General features: G+C 52.9%; 1 protein-coding gene across 3 annotated transcripts in view; it reads left to right on the top strand.

Annotated features, from left to right (window-relative positions):
* SEPTIN9 (septin 9) overlaps nt 1-13,074 on the top strand; it is a 334,469-nt gene that overhangs the window by 95,489 nt on the left and 225,906 nt on the right. For all 3 annotated transcript variants that reach the window (XM_054278869.1, XM_054278868.1, XM_054278867.1), the window contains exons 4-10: nt 622-750; nt 1,149-1,230; nt 1,837-1,974; nt 7,790-7,907; nt 10,119-10,214; nt 11,393-11,489; nt 12,763-12,814. In XM_054278869.1, coding sequence (XP_054134844.1) covers nt 622-750; nt 1,149-1,230; nt 1,837-1,974; nt 7,790-7,907; nt 10,119-10,214; nt 11,393-11,489; nt 12,763-12,814 — 712 coding nt within the window. The remainder of the gene's footprint in view (nt 1-621; nt 751-1,148; nt 1,231-1,836; nt 1,975-7,789; nt 7,908-10,118; nt 10,215-11,392; nt 11,490-12,762; nt 12,815-13,074) is intronic.

Genomic DNA, 13,074 nt, shown 5'->3' with positions numbered 1-13,074 from the left:
CTAAAGTTGTGGAATCTCATGTGCTTCTTGGGCTGTTGTTTGTGGGATTCAGAGAAGATCCTGGCATGGACCTGTGTCCATGCAGCCAGCTGGGTGATTGCAGCACAGTCTGTCAGGGAAGCATCAGCAGATGCAGCAGGCCTGAGGTTTGCAGGATTGTTGCTGTTTCTAGTCCTGTCCAGATAAAGGCTTGCCAAGCTGCTCCACAGCCTTCCCGTGGAACTGGGCAGAGCAGACTGCAGGAGAGTGAAGGCACACTTGGGATGGTTTTCCTGGGGTTCTCTGGTCCCCATGCCCTGCTCAGCATCACCACAGCCCTTCAAACATCCCCAGCACTGTCTGCCTGTCCTTGGGGTTGCTGGGGTTTTGCCTGGATGCAGGGAACCAGCTCTTGGTTTGCTGCTTTGGAGCCAGGGAGGGGCTTTGCTACCTGCAGCATCCTCCTGGCTGGGCTGGCCTGGAGCTCCTTGGCCTGGGGGAGCTGCAGGGGAGCAGCTGCTCCTCATCCCTCCCTCCTTCCCTCCATCCCATCTGGTGCAGGCTGGGTCTGTCAGCAGCCCCATCCCCTGGCCCCTGCCAGAGCAGGGAGTGCTGACTCTGGGTTATCCTGCTCTCTTCCAGGTCAGAGTGGCTTGGGGAAATCCACGTTAATCAACACTCTCTTCAAATCCAAGATCAGCCGGAAATCTGTACAGCCAACTGCTGAGGAGAGGATCCCCAAGACCATTGAAATCAAATCCATCACTCATGGTGAGGCCCTGCAGGTCCCACCTGCTGCTTTGGCTTTAGGTCCTGCTCTGCTTTGTGTCTCTGGGGATTCACAGAGTTTTGAACCTCCATAAACCTCCACTCTTATCTTTCCAAATGGGGTTTTGCCATCCATAGATGCTTGCAGGGCTGAGAAAACATCTGGTTTTTATTTATTCATCAGCACTGAGTTAATTGTGTTGGAAGGGGCTGTGGGAGTGGCATTCAGGGTGGATATGGGGCTGGATCCCTTTGGATGGCTGATTTGTGCCTCTGAGGAGCTTTGAAGGTGCATTTCTCCCCTGGGACCAAGCTCCAGCCCTGCACTGATTTTGGGAGGGTGGGTTTGGCCAGAGCACCCATCAGCACTGCCCTCACACAGCAGCTTGGCTCTCTTGCAGAGATTGAGGAGAAGGGAGTGCGCATGAAGCTGACGGTCATCGACACGCCGGGCTTTGGGGACCACATCAACAACGAGAACTGGTGAGCTGCCCCTCTGCCCTGGGTCAGGGGGAGGCCAGGGGACCCCCAGCACCCCCTGAGCCCGTGCCCAGGGCTGGAGCCTGGTGCTGTGCCCCCCTGCTCCGTGGGCAGCAGGAGGGAGGTTGTTGTGATGGCAGAGCAGTGCCATGCTCCCCGTGAGAGCCACAAACATCCTGCTGTTCCAGGCATGAGACAACCTTTGTTTGTGGCTGGGAGCAGCTGTGTGCCAGCAGGGCCAGTCCCCAGACCCTGCTCATGTGGCTCTGGAGGCTGAACTCTGCCTGGCATCCCTGGCACAGTGTCTGGCTCTGACCTTGTCCCCACCACCAGCTGGGCTGGGCTTGTGGGTTTTGATTCTGCTCTTGCTCCTGTGCTGTGGCCCCCTGCAAGGAGCCAGGGCTGTGCTGCTCCACAGCCAGGTCTAGGAGGAGAGAAGGGAGCAATTTTTAGGCACTTGCTTGTCTAAAGCAGCCAGTGAATCCCCTCCTGCAGCAGTGTGTGGAGCTGCTAAGCAGTGAACACCTGAGGTTTGTGATTTAGGAGGTGCTGAACATCCCAGAGTGGTCCAGGTCCCTCACACCACCCTGTGTTGCCCTCTCTCTGCAGCTGGCAACCCATCATGAAGTTCATCAATGACCAGTATGAGAAGTACCTGCAGGAGGAGATCAACATCAACAGGAAGAAGCAGATCCCTGACACGAGGGTGCACTGCTGTATTTATTTCATCCCAGCCACGGGCCACTCGTACGTACCCTGCTGTCCCTGCTCCCCTCAGCCCTCAGGGCACTTCTGCCCAGGGTCCTCCCATGGGTTTTGGGGCTTGAGGAGCTCCAGGACAGCTTGAAGCCATCCTCAGGAGGCCTTGCAATAACACAGCAGAGCTGCTGTATCCCTGAGAAATGAGGTGTTTCCTCTTCTGAAGGGCCATGAAATCCTCTCTGAGCTCCTGGGAGCTGCTGCCTTTGCTCTGGTCACTTGGCTTGCTCAACCAAGGATGGACCCAGGTCTCAAATTGGATGGAGAGGCTACTTTTGCAAGCAGAACATTCATTTTTTTTTCTTTGTAAAGTTTTCCATGTGCTTCCAAGGCAGTGAACACCCTCACCCCATAAGAGTATTTTCTAGGTTGTTTGACTAGTCTGCGAGAGGGATGCTGTTTATTCAGCCCAGAGTTCTCCTGGCTCTGGCACTTCTCAAGTGACAGCATCAAAAGGCCCAGATCTTTTTTTTCCTTTTCTATTTTCTTTTTTTTCCCCCTCCTAGCACACAGCCCACCCTGAAAATCTGGGGCACTTAAAATGTCTTGAAAAATGTGACTTAAAGTATCACAACAGAAAACGAGACCTAAGTTTCCTTTTGATTTGTGTCAATTCCTTCGACTTCTGGCTCTGTCTGCATTGGGGATGTTTTTGGGTCTGTTTTCAAAAGTAAACTTAAGCCTCCAGCACTGCATTAATGTCAGCCTTTTCCACTTCCCCATGTGGAGATTTATTCCAATAGAAAAGACTTTGTTTTGCTTCTGTCAGTGGGTAGACCAAAAATGCATCCTTCACTGGAATAAAATGCCTGCATGGGCCAGAAATGCCCCTCTTGTGTAACTGATCAGGAGCAGAGGGGCTGATGAAACATTTATGGTTGAATACAGTAAAACAGAGAAGCTTTCAAAGGGAAATGGCATTTTTAGGCCAGTCTAACATGTTGGTCCCACTAATCTCAGCCCAGATCTGCGGCCCCTGCCTCGGCAGGTCTGACTTGCAGCTTTAGCTGTGCTCCAGCTTTTCCTCACCCCTCTGGCTGTTTAACTCTTAAAGAGCAGTTCTGATGCTCAGAGGGGGGCGTGTGCTGGGTGCCTGGCAGTGCAGGCAGGGATGTGGAGCCCCACTCTGTGTCCCCTGGTGGAGCCTCTCCAGCCACGCTCTGGTTTCCCTCACCCGCCGGCCAACAGCAATTGTGTGGATTTTCAGCTGCTTTTTTTCCTTCTCTCCAGTGAACATGTGTTTCCAATATCTGAGTGAGCCCAGCAGTTGGGGGCTGTTGTTGCTGAGCCCTGTGCTGATCCTCTTTCCCTGCAGGCTGAGAGCCTGGCTGGGGCTGTCCCCACTGTCACACCCATCCCCTCCTGCCACCTGAGGGACAAACCCCACTGGGATGGGAAGTTTTGCTTCTCTGAGAGCTTGAGCGGGAATTAGGGTTCCTCTCTGCTCTTGTGAAGTCCAAATTATGTTTTTCATCATCGTGGACAGGCTTTCCCCAGCAAAGGATGATGTGGCCTCCTCTCCTGCAGGGTGGAGCTGCTGTGCCAGTGCTGTAGCAGAGGATCCTGTGGGGGAGCCTTGTCCTGGGGTTGTCACACACAGCTGGGTGCAGGTTTGTGCCCTGGCTGAGGCAGCAGGTCCATGGTCCCTTGCAGCAGGATATTGAGGTCCTTGGCATGGCTGGGAATGGCACAGAACTCCCTGTGCAGCTGGGTGAAGCCTGCCAAGGCACTGGGTGAGAGCTTGTTTTTTGCTAGATAAAAAGGAGTGAGAGATAAAAAAAACCAACAAAGTTGGTGCAGAGATATGGAGGCAGGAGCAGAGGATTGCTTGGCTCAGTTTCAGTCTGGCCCTCCCATCCATGCAGCTCCAGGGTTAATCAGCAGAGAAGTTTCTGCTGCATGAGGGAGCTCACAAGGGAGTTCAGGAGAGGCTTTGCAGCCCATGCAGTTCACACACAGCCTGTAACACTCCCATGTACCCATGAAGGCTGAGCATGGTGCTGGCTGGGACTTCCAGCTGCAGCTGCGCAGGCTGGGCCCTGCCAGCCAAGAAATATCCCTGCTGTGACCCCTGCAAAGCTCAGTTCAGCTCAGGAGTGGCTCTGGAACTCTGCCTGGCCCCATCAGCACCCCTGCCAGGGCTGGTGGCTCAGGAACTGCCACCCACTCCCTCTTTCCCCTCTGGCTGCCCCTCTCAGGTGCCCAGCAGCTCCCTGGAGCAGGTGATGTGGCTGGGCAGCTGTGGGTCCTCACTGGTGTTTGCTTAACACACAGCTCAAATTCCTGCTGTTAGTTTGGTCTGGGGCACAACCAAAAGGAAATAACTTCACAGCTCACTGTGGATTTTGATTCCTGTAACAGCATTTCAGGGGAAGCAGCAGCAATGAGCCTGTGCTTAGATCCTGTCTGTGCACAGTGGCAGAAATAAAAATGTGTGTCCTTGGCACCACAGTGTGTGCCCAGCCCTGGCAAGGTGTGCCCAGCTCACAGCCTCCTCCAAGCCCACAGCAGGAGGGGATGAAGGAACAGCCAGCAGCACCTGGAGTGGTTTGAGCCCATGCTGCACTGTCAGAGCATCAGCGGGTGGGATGATGGGGATGGACGGAGATGAGAGATCTCTGCATCCAGGTCTGGAATTTGGGGTTCATTGCAAAGGGCCTGGGTGCAGGGCCCTGCTGGGAGCTGCCAGCCACAGCTCAGAGCAGGCCCCAGAGAGGAGAGGGGGAGAGAGGGTGAGAGACTGAGAGAGTAAAAGGGTAAGAGAGTAAAAGGCAAGAGAGTGAGGTTCCCATTACAATACAATAAATCTTCTTCTGTGTTGAATATTCTGATTCTCACTAACCAATCTAGTACAACATACAAATCCTACAGCATTTACATACAGCCTATAAGAATCACTACATTACCATACTGGGTTACATTTTAAACCCTAAAAACTCCTCTTTGGGCCCCTTCTGCCAAGCTGTAGGGTCTGCTCTGACCCTTGGGCCTGTCTGCAAGCAGAGGGTGTTGTTCCATCAAAAGGGGATTACCTTCAGCTGGCCACACCATTGTTTTCCAGTTCTTCAGTAACTGAGGTATCTCAAAGCTTGCTTTCATTTCAATCTCACTTATAGCTTCTATGTTCTCAAAATCTTTTGCCAGGCAATCATATTGATAAGGCTTTCCTGTTTCATCTTCCCCAACACTGCACCTCCTGCTCTAGCCCACCCATTCCCCTTTGAGCTCCTCCACCCCTCCCAGCAAAGCCCAAAATGTGTTCGTTGTAAGTTAATAATATCAGAGACCATTTGGAGAAGGGGAGGAAAATAGATTTGGTTTTTGTTTTTTTGAGCCTTCTATTTTCTTCTGTGATGTGCTTGGAGCAAACAGCACTTGTCACCACCTTAATCCATGGTGTCTTCACATGAATATGATGTGTAGCTGCAGGCAGGCATTGTTCTTGGTGAAAAGCTTCACTTCCTTTTACATAATTAAAGTTTTGGGGGAGCTACCTACCTAGCAGGAGTTGATAGGATATCTAGAAACTTGCAGAAAACCCTAAAAACAGAGTTTTGGGAGCAGAAAGTTTTGTCAGAGGTGCCTGGGTGCAGATGGACAAGGTCACTGTGCCTGGGGGATGCTGCTGGACACAGCAGGGGTGTGGGCAGGCACTGTGGCATCCTCAGCATCCTCCAGATGTGTGAGGGATCTGAGGGATGGAACTGAGCTTTTAACATGTAGATTTTGCTGAAACTCTAATGTCTGCCTGATTGTGGATTCATGCTCTGTATGCATCCTGGTCTTTAAAGGAAAAGCTGATGAAAGAGGCAGGAACACAGGCTCAGTGGGGAAGAAGCTTTTAGAGGAGAAAAATTGTTTGGAAAATAGCAAAGAGAGAGGAGGGGAAAGAATTCTGCTGGGAAAGGAGCATTGCTGCATTACTTCCTTGGAGGTCTGGGAAATACATTATGCAGAGCTCCAAACAATGTTTGCCAGCAGCAAGTCAGCTTAGATGTGTCCATGGGGGGTTCCTTGTGGTTTTTTTCTATTCTTTTTTCCCTTTAATAGCCAAAATCTGTCTTTCCTGGGGCCCAGGGTGATCTGTGACCCTGTGTTTGTGTTAGGACCTCGTTTGTCCCTGTGCTAATGATGTGCTCAGGGCTGTGTGTGTTGGTGTGTGAGGACAGGATCCACCTGGCTCCATCCCTGGGAGAGGGGATGACCAGGGCAGGGTTCAGCTGGGTCACCACTGCTGGCTGCTCTGGGGCACCCCTGAGCTGCTGTTTTCAGTCAGCTGGAGCCGAGTGGGTCTCAGGGGCTGAATGGAGCCAGGCAGAGGTGTCCCTGTGGGATGGGGACACTGCCTGGTGGCTGCTGAGGGGCAGGATCGGTCCCTTCCCCTCTGCACTCCTGTGCCTGGCTCTGCAGGGGTCTCTGAGCCCTTTGTGGGGCACAGGGAGACCATGGAGGGGTTTGGCAGTGGGTGCTCTCTTGGCCCTTCAGTGAGGGCTCATTTCAAAGGTGACCCTTGACCCTGGGGCCTCCAGGTTTCCTCTTCAAGGCAGCACCTACTCAACTGTGCTGCATGTCCCCATCTCCTTCAGAGCCACCAAGGGAGACCTGCAGTACCTGGAGGTGTCCCAAGGAGGGTTTTCTCCTGGTCTGGGACCCCCAGCAGTTCCAACACCTTCAGGGAGGACTGAGGAGCAGCAGGGGATGATGGCCAGGTGCCCTCATTGCTGTCTGCAGCCTTGATGTGGAAGTGGAGCTGTCAGCAGGGAGGGATTTCCCAAGGCACTGATCACTGGGGTTATGCAATCCCTGCAGCTTTCCTCTGCTGAGACTTTTGTTGTAGAGATTTTCTGACATTTTTGCCCTCTGGAACAAGCAGCATCTCTTCTGTGAGCCCCTGGAGAATGTCCAGAGCTTTTTTTAATCCCAGCTGATGAATGTGAGAGGCACTTCCAGCTTGTGCATAACCACAGACTTTAGGGTTTGCTTAAAGTAAACCCTTTCTTACAACCTTTCTGTATGACCCTTTGAAAGAAATCTAGAGACCAATATGAATCACAGATTGTTGTGTGACATTGATGGAGAACTTAAAGGCCCCCTACATCAAAATCCTGTGCAGGCATATGATAAAACTTCAGCATCAAGTTTTCTGGATAAAAAAAATATATCTGGATATATCACTTTGAACAACAGAAATAATTTGCAAAATATTGATTTACATTTTATTGCTTTTGTACCACCAGTGTAACAGGTGCTTCCAAATACTCTGGGAGCAAATGATGAAGCAGATATTAATTGAGACATGCAGAAATACTCTCAGTAAGTTGTCCCAAGCAACTGGTGCTCAACACAGGGGGAATGTGAGCAGGGATGGTCTCACCTGTGGCCATTTCCACATTGTGCTGTCCCTGGATGGTTGGTGACAGCTTGGACAGAGCTGGAGCAGGTTTGGATTTGATTTGCAGTGTCCTGCTCTCATCCCAGCCCCACCAAGGACACCAGGAGCTGTGGGCAAGTTCCTGCAGTCCTCTGTGGCCCTGCAGAGATAAAAGCCCTCTGCCACTTCAGGGGCTTTGTGAGGGCTCACAGCCGATAGCGGCAGCTTTGAAAAGGAAATGTTTAAAGTGCTTTCAAACCCTCTTTACTCGTCCTATCTGAAAGGAAACGATTCCCTCTCTGTCTGCTCTTTGAATGCCTCTCCCTGTCAGGGGATTGCAGCAGCAAATCCCCTTTTTCCTGCCGTTTTCCAGAAGTGCAAATCCCCTTTTTCCTGCTGTTTTCAAATCCCTTTTTTCCTGCTGTTTTCCAGGCTGCGGCCGTTGGACATCGAGTTCATGAAGCGCCTGAGCAAAGTGGTCAACATCGTGCCGGTGATCGCCAAAGCCGACACGCTAACGCTGGAGGAGAGGGACTACTTCAAACAGCGGGTAAGGGGCTGCTGCCCCTTCCCTGGGCTCCCCTCTGGGCTGGCCCATCCCCTGGTGCCCCTTGCCCCCCTCGTGGCTCTCCTGGCAGGGCTGTGCAGGCAGGGCCTGGCCCCGAGCCCAGCGCATTCCTCCGGCTGCAGCTCGGAGCGATCCCGCGTGGCCGCAGGGTAGGCCTGCTCTCCAAGCACTTCCTCGTGTTTCTCTTGGATCTTTGTCAGTGCAGGATAAGTTTGGAGCTGCAGGCTTGCTTCTCCTGCCTCCTTTGTTGTTGTTGTTGTTGTTGTTGTTATTTTCGGGCTTGTTTCTGTTATTTTGGGAGGTTGATGCGCGTAGGGGCTGGAAAAGCCTCCTGTGCAGCATCGTGCACTGATACAGGAACCAGTAAAAACGTGTGGGTTTGCTGAGCTCAGCTGGGTGAGGTTAGGAGGGAAGCAAGGTATGAAATTCCCGTGGTTGGCTGTCTGAATCCACAACAAGGCATGGGCTGTGCTCACAGAGGAGGTTTGGGGGTTTGGTAAGAGACTGTAAATCTGTTTCTGTGGGTGGTGGATGTGGCTGCAGGTGTGAGGGCCTCAGCATTCCCTGCAGAAGTAAAAACCACCAAGCTCCTTGATCCATGAGTCTGACCTGGGAGAAGTAAAGGGAAAGAGAGTCTTGCCAAAAGGGTGGGTTTAGGGGCCACTCCTTTGGTTCTGGACAGCTTAGCCAGGGGTGGTTCCATGCCCCCTTGCAGGAGAGGGTGAGCTGCACCTTTCCACACCAGTGGGAGCCTCTCCTTCCCAGTTCTTAATGAGCAGCATCAGACACTGAAATACCCAGTCTGGTTTTGGGGGCAGTGCCAAACTCTCCAAGCAATTTCCTTGGCTAGAGGCTGGCAGGGAATGGAGCTGAGGGGTGGCCCAGGCTGGGCTCCCATGGCTTGTCAGGCTGTTTGCACAGAGCTCTGCAAGGGGCAGGTGAGGGGACACGGAGGGGTGAGTCCATGGTGCCACATCTGCTCTCTGGGGTGGCTTCTGCAGGCTGCTGGCTCCATTCAGAGGTCATCAGTGCACACATCCCTGTGTCTGTAGGTGACTGGCTGGCTCTGGCACTACAAAGTCAGTCTGGGACCTCAGATGTCACCTGGGCACCCTTGGCTGCTGATGCCATGGGCACAGTGCCTGGCTCTGCTGCTCTGCACTGGCTCAGCACAGGACGAGCTCACCCCATCTCTGATTGCTTCCTGATTATAACCAGACCTCCCAAATCCTTTCAGATGGAGGGAGAGCATGTCACCACATGGTGTGTTTGCTCCCAGCAGATGAGAGGACAGGAAATCAGGCCAGCTGGGCACAGGCTGGGACCTTTTCCACTCGTTCATTCCAGTGTGCTTCCAAAAGCAGAGCCCTGTCTGCCTCTGGGGTGTAGCCTGGTTCAGAGAGGTGGTAGATTTTGGGTTTGGAGATGTGAAGCCCCAGCCTGGCTGCAGGTTGGTGCCAGTGCTGTGCTGAGGGAGTGGAATGTGCTCCCTGGAGTGGGCTTTGTTGGGTTGTTGCCCTAAACTCAGTGTGGGGGTTTGGTGAGGGTGGGAGGCTGGCTGGGGGCATCCCCTGGGCTGGACCCTCTCCTCTGCCAGCCTGCACTGTAGGACTGGGGTGGAGATGTTGCCATAGGAAGTGGTGAGAGCTGCTGCCAGCCTGGGTTGGGGTTTGCAGCACTGTAGGAGAAGGTTGATCCTTCACACTCCCTGTGAGTTGAGCCTCCACCCAGGAATCAGATTCCAGCATCTCTTGGCCTTGCACAGAGGCAAAGTCCTTAGAGTCTGCCCTTCAAAGCTGTGTCCTTGTCCCTCCAGATCAAGTTCCATTTCCAAGGAGTGTAAACAAACAGCAGAGAGCAGCTTTTCACCTTTGTGTTACAAGCCTGGCAGCTGTTCCCCTTTGCTTGGGCAGCTTGTCTTGTTTGTTTTTTCCAATCCCAAACAACATCTAGCTTGTGTAACTTCATCTCCCTCTCTGCCTGAGCCATGTCTTTGGCACCAGGTTCTTGCAGAGGTTGCAGGGCAGGCTCTTGGTGGGTGTGTGGCACAGGTCTCTGTCCCCAAAGGGGGCTGTGTTTAGGATGGAGAGGGAGATGGTGCTGCTGGGACTGGTGGGCATCACTCAGAGACCCTTTGGGAGCATCTCCTGTGCCTGCCTGTCCTTCACCCGTGCCTGTGCTCTTCCCTCCTAGATAATGGCTGATCTCCTGGCCAATGGCATCGATGTGTACCCCCAGAAGGAGTTTGATGAGGACTCTGAAGATCGGCTGGTGAACGAGAAATTCCGGGTCAGTGCCTGGGACAGACCTGCAGCTCCAGGGCTGGCCATGACCTGGGGCTCCCTTCCCAAAGGCTCTGTTGTGTTCCCAAAGCTGCTGTGCCGTGTCCATGGGGTCTGCCCTGCAGCAGGGATCCTGCCAGAGCTCAGGGCAGGGGTGGAAGGAGGGTGGGGAAGGTGTCCTGTCCATGCTCCATCCCCATCTCCACCCTGCCAGGTGTGTCACAGACATCTTTTATGAAAAATCCTTTCCTTAGGATTTTTCCTCCTGAGAAGCTGAGAGGCCTCAGAAACAAAATGTAAACAATGATTATCTGCTGCTGTGGAATGCAACAGGTAGATTTTTGATTGGCCCATGTTGGATGTTTCTAATTAATGGCCAATCACAGTCAGCTGGCTCAGACAGAGAGTCTGCTGCTTTTGTTATCATTCCTTCCTATGCTATTCTTAGCCAGCCTTCTGATGAAATCCTTTCTTCTATTCTTTTAGTATAGTTTTAGTATAATATATATCATAAAATAATAAATCAATCCTTCTGGAACATGGAGTCAGATCCTCATCTCTTCCCTCAGCCTGAGACCCCTGTGAACACCATCACACCAGGTGCCCTCACACAGGGTCCATGGCCCCTTCCCCTGCCCCAGGCTCAGGGAGCAGAGGTGCCTGCCCATCCCTGGCTAGGGCAGCAGCCTTCCCAGCACTGGGATGGAATTTCACCTCTAGGCTGCCTGCTGATAGCAATTCCACACTGCAGGAATCAGCCAGCAATTTTTTGGCACATTAAAGTGGATTGGACAAATTTGTGGAAGAAAAATATCTTTTAGGGACTCTGAAGTTCAAAGACACCAACTTGGATCAGGAAATGAGTTGGCCACAGGTTGCTGGGAGCAATTCCCAGGGAGGTTTTGGGATACCTTTGCTCAGCTGTACCTGGTGCCTGCCAGTGGGGGACTGGACTAGGCTGGGTTTGGGCTGGTTTTAGGCTGGGCACATGTGCAGGAGAGCTGGTACCCAGTTCCGGGCTGCCTGTGGGCCCTGGCAGGCAGCACTGCTCAGGAACATCAGGGGCAAACCAGCTCATCCCATGAAACCCCCCTGGAGGCAGGAGGATGTAGGACTTTGCTCACTGGTTTGGTTTCCTGAGCAGTTCTCAGAAGAAATCACAGCCTTGTTTTTCTCTTTGCGCAGGAAATGATCCCATTTGCAGTGGTGGGCAGTGACCAGGAGTACCAGGTGAATGGAAGAAGAATCCTTGGGAGGAAGACCAAGTGGGGCACCATTGAAGGTACCTGAGTGCTCCTCCCTGCCCTAATAAAGTCCAAAACCAGCAGTAGAAGTTGAGGTGGATGTGATGCTTCCCTGCCCCTCCAAAAAAGGATAATTTTCCTCATGTTTGAGGGCCAGATTTGAGGGCACACCAGTGACATCCCCATGTCTCAAGCCTCTGTTAGAACCTTCCCCTGGCATCTGTACCCTTCACCATGCCTTGGTTGGTGCCCTTGTGGGACCTCTTCCATCTCCCATCTCCATCTCCCTTTTTTCTCCCCCATTTTACAATTATGGTTTAAAGGCTAGATGAAAGCTCCTGGCTCCAGCACATCCACACATTTCCCTGTTGCTGGTTTCTGGCAGCCAGCTGGCTCATTTCCAGTGCCACCCCTCTCATCTTCCTCCCCTCCCCTTCACAGGTTCCTCTCATTTACAAGTCTTTTTAATAGGAATCCTGTGTTGAGGGATGGTTTAACAGAGCTGCCAGGAAAATCGGTGTATTTTGAAGCTCTGCTGCCCTCTTGTGCTGTATCCCTGAACATTCTGAGTTCAATGGGATTCATTAAACCCTCACCTTCCCCTTGGGAAGGCATCTGCCTTCTGCACAGGGAGACCCCCAGGACACAGCCATGGCCACAGGCAGCCTTTGCAGAGCAGTTGTGTTTGTGTTTTGCCATTCCTGCATGATGTTTAGTGGTTGGACTCAATGATCTTAGAGGTCTTCTCCAGCATAAAGGATTCTGCTATTTTATGTACAGGATTTTTGGGATTAAAAAACAATTAAAACGGCATTCTTCCTCTAAATTGAGTAAAATTAGAGGTAAAATAGCAGCTGTCAGACTGATTGTGGTGGAGCAACACCCCTTGGTTTTTCCCTATTGCAAGCACTCCTCCTGCCAGCAGAGGCCCTTGGCAGCAGGAGTTCCTGTCCTTGCACAGCCCTCACAGTGTGCCTGGGGTTCTGCAGGATGCTCATGGCTGAGCTACAGATGAAACTTCAGTGGAGAGCCTCACCACAGCCCTCCCCCTTTCTTGTTTGGGGTTCTGGGGCTGTGCTGGGGGTGCTGCTGGGAGCTCCTCGTTGGTGGGACCCTGGGAAGGGCTGTGGGTGCTGTCAGACCTCACCAGGGCTGAGCTTTCCAGCAGCAAAGAGGACTCTTGAGTCCTGTACTTGTACCCTGGGGTGTCAGAGCCCACCTGAGCCCCCCACACTCTGGGGAAGCCCCCAGGTGCTGCTGGCCCAGGTGCTGCCATGGGGGCTCACTGATGGTTTCTGTCTCTCTTGCCAGTGGAGAACACAACACACTGTGAGTTCGCCTACCTGCGGGACCTCCTCATCAGGTCAGTGCCCTGTCCCCAGAGCCTTTGGTCACCAGGTGGCATCCAGGGAAAGGGGACAGCCCAGCACAGCTTGAGGCAGCTGCTGCTTTGCTCTGCTGCTCCCTCCCTCCACCCATTCACCCTCCATCCCTGCCTTCCCTCCCGGCCCACTGCAAGGGGTGGCCCCACTCTTTGGGGGCTGAGTGCAGGGGGAGAGGGGCAGTGGGGGGGTCAGGACACACTCCAGGATTGCTGGCAGTGTGGCTCCAGCTTGCCTGCAA

This window comes from Melozone crissalis, unplaced genomic scaffold, assembly GCF_028551555.1.
Source record: "Melozone crissalis strain CALT ecotype California unplaced genomic scaffold, PUWL_Pcris_2 ptg000026l_1, whole genome shotgun sequence".
NCBI classification, from domain to species: Eukaryota; Metazoa; Chordata; class Aves; order Passeriformes; family Passerellidae; genus Melozone; species Melozone crissalis.
Note: the sequence above shows the minus strand (reverse complement) of the source record. Positions and strands in the feature narration are given on the sequence as shown.